Source organism: Hippocampus comes, unplaced genomic scaffold (genome assembly GCF_001891065.2).
Source record: "Hippocampus comes isolate QL1 unplaced genomic scaffold, H_comes_QL1_v1.1 scaffold94, whole genome shotgun sequence".
Taxonomy (NCBI): Eukaryota; Metazoa; Chordata; class Actinopteri; order Syngnathiformes; family Syngnathidae; genus Hippocampus; species Hippocampus comes.
The window spans coordinates 1,376,556-1,385,904 of NW_017806059.1; the positions used below are offsets into that span (position 1 = coordinate 1,376,556).

Sequence of the window (9,349 nt, forward strand, 5' to 3'; positions counted from 1 at the left end):
AATATCATCCCAGGGGCCACTGAAAACATTCTCGCGGGCCGGATTTGGCCCGCGGGCCGGCACTTTGACATCTGTGCTGTAGAGGAAGGGTGCCCAAACTTTTTTGACGGAAGATCTACTTTTCGAACAACCAACCTCTCGCGATCGACCCGTTACCGCACACGCGTGCATACGCACACACTTACACACGCATGCCATAATGAGCAATGGCCATAACGGCCGCTAAGATGAACGAGGCACGGGACACACTTTAGAAGAGTGCTAATTATCGTAGCTCACGTGTACCGTTTAAAAATGCTTCTCTTGGCCGCCCAGATTAACATTCTTAGCAAAAACCCTCGGTGAATTGAACATGAAAGGCAGCTGTTTTTTTTGTTTGTTTGTTTGTTTTGTTTGGGTTTTTTTTTTTTTACAACAGCCCCCTGACTGACATCCGGCCCTGCTAATAGAAACGTGTGTCGCATGCTATGACACAAATATTCGCTGACGAAATTTGACATTTAATATTTATTCGACACGGATTTTTACAGCATCGGAAAACGGTAATGTTTGTGTCATGTTTGTCCTCTGACAGAAACCATATTAAAACAAAAAAATATATATCCCTCCCATCTTTTTCCATTTTCAAATATTTTTGAAAAAGCTCTAGGGAGCCACTGGAGGGCGCTAGAGCCGCATGCGGTTCGAGAGCCTCGTGTTGCCGACCCCTGCAATAGAACAATCAGATTTGATGAGCCAAATTGATTTGCTATACAGTCTTCTAGAATCGTTGAATCCTTGAATGTAATCACACCCCATATATCGACAATCTATCGATTTGTCCAAATATACACCTGATATAGATTGCTTTGAAGTCACTTTTAATTTGTTGTTGTTTTTTAATGTAATTTACAAGGATAGTTTGGGCTTAACTTTTATATGGTCTTACATATTAATAAAAATGACCATATTGAATCTAATAGTAATTCCAGTAAATCAAAATAAATCAATACATTTTAAAACCGTTACTTCCTTGAATCGTATTGTATGTTGAGAATCGTCTCAAATCGTCTTGTGTGGTAAGATGCACAAACCTAACTGAACCCATTCCCAACCTCTTGTCTTGTTTCAAGTACATTGGTAGCCAACAAACATAGTTGGCCAATTTGTTTTCGGAAAAAAAAGAAAAAAAATCAAGAAAAGCCTGCTTGCCTTTACCCGACCTTTGTGTATGACACTGACCGGTGTGACTGAAAAAAAAAAAGGAATAAATAAATTAGCAAGCGCATTGGTATTTTTTATTGATATTGTGACCACAGTTCTAAACTTGTTTTAAACACCATTCGACATTCAAAGCAGTTTTTGTTTTCATTGCTTTTAATTTGCCAATTTGAAAGCATTAGTACTCATGACAAAGATAATTATAGAGTAATTCAACATTTTATTAAGATCCATCCGTCAATCCATTTTCATCGCTTATCCGAGGTCGGGTCACAGTGGCAACAGCTTTAGCAGAGAGGCCCAGACTTCCCTCTTCCAGCCACTTCCCGGGTGATCCCAAGGTGTTCCCAGGCAAGCCGGTAGACATAGTCTCTCCAGCGTGTCCTGGGGTGTCCCCGGGGCCACCTGCTGGTGGGACATGCCCAGAACACCTCACCAGGGAAGTGTCCACGAGGCATGCCCAAGCCACCTCGTCTGGCACCTAGAAATTCTGTCCATTAAGGTTGTGAACAGAATTGGTGACAAAGGGCAACCTTGGCAGAGTCCAACCCTCACTAGGAACGAAAGCAACGCGAACGAAACTCTGATATCGGTGGTACAGGGACTGAACAGATCATAATAGGAGGTCTGGTATCCCATACTCCCAAAACACCCCCCACAGAACTCCCAGAGAGACAAGGTCGCACCCCTTCTTCAAGTACACAAAGCATATTAGATTGGTTGGGCGAACTCCAGTGCACTGCACCCTCGAGGACCCTGCCAAGGGTATAGAGCTAGTCCTCTGTTCCGCTGCTCTTCCTGAATCTGAGATTCGCCTTCCCGACAGACCCTCCTCTCCAGCACCCCTGAATAGACTTTACCAGAGAGGCTGAGGAGTGTGATCCTTCTGTAGTCGGAGCATACCCTCTGGTTGCCCTTCTTAAAAAGAGGGACCACCACCCCGGTCTGCCAATTCAGAGGCACTCTTCCAGATGACCATGCGATATTGCAGAAGCGTGTCAACCAGGACAGCCCCACAACATTCAGAGCCTTGAGGAACTCCAGGCGGATCTCATCCACCCTCGGAGATTTGCCACTGAGAAACTTTTTAATCATCTCTGACTTCATCCCCAGAGATAGGAGAGACCATCTCAGAGTCCCCAAACTCTCTTTCCTCTAAGGAAGGCATGTTGGTGGAGTTGATGAGGTAATCTGACGTACTCTGCCCACCAACTCACAATGTCCCGAGTCGAGGTGAGCAGCGCCCCATCCGCACTATACACAGCGTTATGTTAATAGTGCACTGCTTCCCACTTCTGAGTCATCGGATGGTGGACCAGAATTTCCATCCGGAAGTCTGCTTCCATCGCCTCACCAAACTCTTCCCATCCCATGAGTTTTTGCCCCAGCGACTGCTGAAGCCGCGTTCCACTTGGCCGAACAGTACACATCAGCTGCCTCTGGAGTCCCACAAGCCAGAAAGTCATTATAGGACTCCTCCTTCAGCTTGACAGCATTTCTCACTGCCGGTGTCTACCAGCGGGTTCGGGGGTTGCCGCCACGACAGGCACCAACCACCTTATGGCCACAATTCTGATCGGCCGTGTCAACGATAAAGGCGCGAAACATGGTCCACTTGGACTCAATGTCTCCCGCCACACCCCGGGATGTGGGAAAAGCTCTGCCGGCAGGGGGAGGTGAAACTCCTTTTGATAGGGGATTCTGCCAGATGGTGGTTGGGGACCACTACTCTAGACTATTGTGTAAAATACACACATTCACGCTGCCAATAGGCGTATGTGACACCATCTAGCATTAAGGCATAGTTTTTACTGGAAATTTAGGAGTCACTGCAAATGTTGCAAATGACCGAGAACAAAACATAGTGTAGAGTTGCACATCGTTTGCTTTTGAACAATTCCAGTTCCTTGTATTGATTCTGGTTTCAAATGATTCTCAATTTTGACGGGGTGTCTAAACTATGCCATTCATTTTAGTGTCTCGCTTCACAGACTAAAACCCCTGACATTTGCCTGCATTGTACTACAGCACACAGCCTCCGCACTGAGTGACATGGTAGGAGAACAGAAGTTTGTTATCATCTCGCAATTCCTTGTTTTTCAGCCAGTCAACATTTGATAGAGCCACCTTCCATGCTAAAATCTTGAAAAAAAATATCACTGTTTTGCTTTATTACCTGACAGTTTTTTTTCAACTATACAGAATGAATATGAAAATAAACATCGCTGCAAATATCGTAACCTACACTGAGGAATTGTCTCCAAATTGATTTATCAATTTCTCATAAGGTTATTTTTAACCAGTTTTGTAAAATGTATTACTTGAATTCCCGAGTTATTTTTTTTTTTTTACTCTCACTGAAGAGCTTTATTTGATTTTTTTCACAACATGAAAATAAATTCACATTAGTGTAAATTACACTACACTGAAACCCCACTGATGGGCTAACACGAGGTGTAGACAAAAGCAGAGCTATTTGGTAATGCAGTTCACATGAGCAGCAGGTACAGCTTGTGTTTGCATGTTGTGGACAGGCCCATGTACGTAAATTTTGTACATACGCTAATGTTAGCTGGTTATTTGCATTTGAGTTGGCCCTCCGTTTTGTTGTCAGATACGTCAGTTTTGGCAATAGACGCATGTTGGTTAACCCACCAAATTATGAAAGTTCAGCGCGTTGCAGGCTTTAGCTCAAAGGAGGAGGGAGCACCAAGCTCGTTAGACACAGCACTCTGTTGATGTAGACACGTCATACAACCTCCTTTGCACAATATAATCTTATAAGTGTTGCACTGAGGCAACTCATAATTTAGTTCAACAAAGTTAAGTCACACTTGTGATCGGTGTCGGGTGCACCTGTGCACGCACTTCCCCTTCATTGGTCTCTTCTCGTCGGCGGACGAGGTATACTAGCGGGGAACGAGAAATTTAAAGTGCGAACAGTTCCGGGAGAATAGTCCTGGCTCCAATCAATTCTCAAGACTTGACGCCCAACCCAACGTATACTGGATCTGACTAACACAATTGCCAAACAAATCACTAACGGCTGCATAGTGAGCAGGGCAGTAGCCCTCAAGTAACAGGACTGTAGACCCCGGATGTATGCAGTCAGGTTAACCTACACAGTGACTCCACCCCATAAAATATATGCAGTAAAAATAATTTAGTCAACAACATAAAGAGCATCAAGACTAACCTGTGTGTGTCTTCACATGACAATCCAGAGTAGATTTCACTGTAAAACTCTTCCCACATTCATCACACTTGTACGGTCTTTCTCCTGTGTGAATTCGAATATGCCTAGACAATATAGGTAGAAGTTTGAGAGTTGAGTTGTGCTTCTGGGTTCTCTCTACAGTTAAAAATCAACAGTGGCGAACATTTAGACATGGGGGGGGAAAAAAACAAAAAGAAGTGAAGCCAATAAATATGCAAAAAAATATGTGGAGTTTGGTGGCACAGTCACAAGCCTTTTCTTTTTAGCATGCATTAAAGTTCGTATAAGCTTTGCAAACCAATCTTAAATTATATTTCGAAGTTTGGGTTATTTCTAATTCGATCATGCAACCTTCCATTAATGACTGACTTTAATGTGCTGTCTGGCACATTATCTGCCTACCTGCCTACTTATTTATCTAAACCCATCCACTTGCCAAACCAATCCATCCACCCATCCTCTGAATCACTTATGCGCACAAGGGTTGCGTGCGTGCTAAAGCCTACCCAAGAGGCGGAGTACATCCTGAACTGGCCGCCAGCCCGTCGCTGACATTTCAAATTATATCATTCTATTCATGCTTTGTTCATTACGCTGCAGTTTTATTGTGGGCCCCAGTGCCACATGTTGATATAAGAATTAGCACCGTGGTATTAAAATGGGGCTCATTACCTGACAAGGTCACTGGGCTTTTTGAAGCTCTTGGGGCAGAAAGTGCAGCAATTTGCAAACTTGGGTTCTGTCTCCAATACCACCGCCTTGTCCTTGATCTCGCTGATGCGATCCCTCTCGGCTGCAGACTGGGATAGGATTCGCTCTGACACGGATGCCTCCTCACCGGGATCCTTTGCTAGCTCTGCTGCCTGTTCCTCTGTGAAAGTGATGATTTCCATTCCCCGTCTCTTCGATGTTTTTTGATCCCCTTCATCTTCTTCATCTTCATCCTCTTCCACATCTCGACCTTCCAAACCAATAACTGAGGCAAAAGAAGACAAAGCTCAAAGTACCAGCACAAACAAATTTACACATACACTGCGCACATTATTTACTGCATACTGACAATATCTAAAAAAAAAAATTACATATATATATATATATAATGTTGACTTCAGATATGCTAAATTTTGAGTGACATTTCAGAAAGGTTTATATGTGACAGTATGTTTATTATTGGAGTCATTGATTGCAGTGGTGCAAAAATAGTTTGCCTCCGTCATTTAGCTAAGTCAGGTAACCAAACTCTCAGCATGAATATTTAACATGAATCAATACACTACTTTAATTCAATCAACTAGTTACAACTTATCGGCTTGTCCCATCGGGAGTCGCCACAGCGAGTCACTGGCAGCAGTTGTTCAGAAGTTTCTCTGACCTATGCCCTTCCTGACGCAACCCACCCATTTTTAATTTCTTTTTTTAATACTTTTTTTTTTTTAATTGAGGTTTTGAACAACAGAAGTGGCTCGAAATCAAACTCACAACGTCTGCAGGAAAGGCATCAGATTGAACAGATACTTTTGCACTTCATTTCAATCAACTATTGCATACCTAATGAATCATAGTTTCTCCTTTTTCTGTAACTTGAAGTGACAATGTTGTGGACCCACGTTACTTACTTTGATCCTCTATCGCATGCTCCTTTCTCATGTGCTTTTTACAAAGCAGGCTTGTCCTGAAGCTTTCATCGCATGTGGAGCATTTGAATGACTTGACATGGATAATCATGTGGCGGTTCAGGCTGCCATTAGTTGTGAAGGAGGCATCACAAACGTTACACTTGAAGGGCTTCACTCCTGTCATTGGGGATGAATGGCATGAGAAGGATGTGTTGAAATGTGTCTACGTTCCCTTTGAAACTAAGAACTTTGATTTATGACATACTGTAACCCATTTTAAAAAGACAAGATTTTGTCTCCAGGAATGCAGTGAAATTTCTTGAAGAGAAATTGCATTTAATGGCTGATTTTTGGAAGCAACGGTCTAACAGTGCCAAACGGAAAATTTCAAATCAAACGTAAGGCGTTGCAGAGTAAGGGGGGAAAAGGGATATTTGGCAAGCCGGACTAAAATGGAAATAAAACATTTAAATGTATCAATTTAAATAAATGTTGAATTTCTCAACATTTATCAACACTCTTTAGAAACATACCTGTGTGTGTGTTCAGATGGGATTTCAACACCCCAGCTGATACAAAAGCTCGTCCACAGAGGTGACATCTGAAAGGCTTCTCCCCAGTATGGGAGCGCAAATGCTGTTTAAGATGACTTGACTTTTTAAAGCCTTTGTTACACCACGTGCACCTAAAGAGTTGAGAAAAAAAAATCCTTGTAGTCCCATCAGCTAAAAAACATTCACAAAACCAAACATCTCCATATACTACTGTATGCTGTTTAGTATTTAAAAGAAAAGGAATACAATTGTATGAAAAACTGTAGTATAGTGGTGTATGTTGTACAATCAGGCATGTTGACTTAAAAATGGTGTGTGAAAAATATGGAAATGTGGAACCACCTACCGGGAAAGAGCATTTAAAATATATACCAATAAAGCTGATCAGCTGTGTCAATGTTTCAAAAGCAAATGTTCTGAGAATGCTGAAAAGAATTGAATATAGTAAACTAGGGCCAGACTGATTAATTAGTAGCCCGATTGTAGCATATCACCAATTCATTGATTTTGGTCATTAGGTAACCGATGTATTAACTTCTTTTGTGGCACTGAGATTATTGTTGCACTGCTCTTGTATGTCTTTGCTGCAGTCTGACCAGTTGCCTGGTCTAACCGCTGGCTATTGTGTAAAAATAATTAAATAGACTAAGGAATTGGGTTAATACAAATATAGTCTTTGAACTTAAATAAAACTACGTTTATAATCTTGAGAACCACAACAATTAAACACCAAGTGAAAATCATTTGCTGCTGTAAATTAGGAATTTCTCCATTGGGAGACGAATAAAGGTTTTCTTATTTATTCTTATGATCATCGACTCTATTGAAATAGAAAGAGTGAATGAAAATCAATGTCTTGGTCTCAACGTATTTGATGCAAAACTATGCTGGACATAGAAAATTATTCAAAACTATCTGTGTCTGTTTTCCTTCCACATCTAAGATATCTGTGCGCTTAACAGCGACCCTCCAGACTTGTCGTTCTGTCTCCCCCATGTTAGTCTTGTCTATGTTACTCTGAACAGGTTATAAATGGAAAGGAAATTCCTTGTCTGTTTCTTGCCTACATACAATACAATACATCCTGATTTATATAGCGCTTTCACAACAGCAGGGCCAATAACTCTGATTCTGATCCTTTAAAAAAATGGTCCGACCATGTTTTTTTTTCTTCTTTCTGCCTAAAAAAAAAAATCAATAAAAAGTTAAAAAAAAAAAAAAAAGGTCCAGCTCTGAATTAAACCTGTACGCTCTCTTGCTGTTGTCTTCACAGTCCTCCTGGTAGTCGTGTGGCTCAGTGTCGAGTTGTAGTTCTCCCTGACTGTTCTGCTGGAGAAGCCCATTTGTCTAAATGGAAAAGACCAACAAAAATTCACACAACTCCATACAGACTCGCATGTGTAAAATACTTTCTTGATTATTAATTAAAAATCAATAGATAATGGTGCACATTGTCACTGGACGGAAACCGCCTGTCCAAATCTGGTTAATTTCATATTTTCTGACAAATCAATTCCATTCGTCAGTCTCCCCATGGGTCTGTTATGTAACGTGTTGAAAATAGCGTGACAACTAAACTGAAGATACACCGTCACAACAAAAGATGTAATTTGTTTAATTTCCTGAAAATAACTGGACATTCTAAGTTTTATCTTTATCAACTTTTAAGTTATGTAGTGATTCATTAGTGTCATTGAAACAAACAGCCAGCCTTCTGTCTAATCCTGATTAAAAGAGGCCATTAATCAAGCAAATTTTCATATTCATCAGCGACTTCATTTTATCTTAGGACTGTTCTGTATGCGGCATGTGTTTTAGTTTGTATAAAATGCAATGCATGAACCACTGTAAGTGACAGTGTTCAATGGAGACCAGAGGCTGAGACTCACCACTTCAGCATTGGAAACATGAAGCAAAGTCGGGGGAGGAAAGCTGGATGACAGGGCCTGAGACTCTAGCGTACTGGAATCCTGTAGCTGCTGGACAGTGGAGAACTGGCTTTGAGTGTAACTTGATTCTGTCATGGTAAAGCCTGGGGAGACCACATAGAATAAAGTTCAATATACGTATGGCGGGAACTCAGGAATACATGTGACACACTACCACTTTCAGTCAAAATGTCCACTTTGGTGTCCACGACTCTACAATAAAACATGAACAGAACATTCGTAAATAAAAAATGTACAGGTACATTTAATAAAAAATGCACAAGTACATTTAATATTAAAAAAACTACTCTATGGTCCCTATGTGAAAAAGTAATTGCTCCCCATTTTGAAATGACAAAGTAGCTCTGACTAACGACAGTTTTGTGAAAGCTGAATTCAAGTTCACAGGCAACACCCTCGCACCACATTTGTTGAATCAAGAAATCACGTAAAAAGAATTTGTCAGACAAAGTGAAATATGCTGCAATTTCTCAAGAAACAAACGCATCATGCCACAATCCGAAGAAATTCAAGAAGAAATTCGAAAAAAGTTATCAAAATCTCTCAGTCTGGAAAAGGTTACAACGCCATTTCCAAGACTCTGGGCCTTCAGAAAACCACTGTCAGAGCCATTATCCACAAATGGATAAAGCTGGGAACAGTGGCATACATTGCCAAGAGTGGTCGAACAGCTAAAATTACTCCAATAGTGCAACGACTCATCCAGGAGGTTGCAAAAGAACCTAGAACAACATCCAAGGAACTCCAGACCTCGCTGACCTCAGTGTCCACGACTCTACCATAAGAAAGACACTGGCCAAAAATGGCATCCAT

General features: G+C 41.3%; 1 protein-coding gene across 1 annotated transcript in view; it reads right to left on the reverse strand.

Annotated features, from left to right (window-relative positions):
* Positions 1-9,349, reverse strand: part of znf236 (zinc finger protein 236) — a 44,925-nt gene that overhangs the window by 12,652 nt on the left and 22,924 nt on the right. Inside the window, exons 20-21 of the mRNA XM_019893081.1 lie at positions 5,090-5,393; positions 4,397-4,500 (exon numbers count right to left, since the gene is read on the reverse strand). Of these exons, the coding sequence (XP_019748640.1) occupies positions 4,397-4,500; positions 5,090-5,393 (408 nt within the window). The remainder of the gene's footprint in view (positions 1-4,396; positions 4,501-5,089; positions 5,394-9,349) is intronic.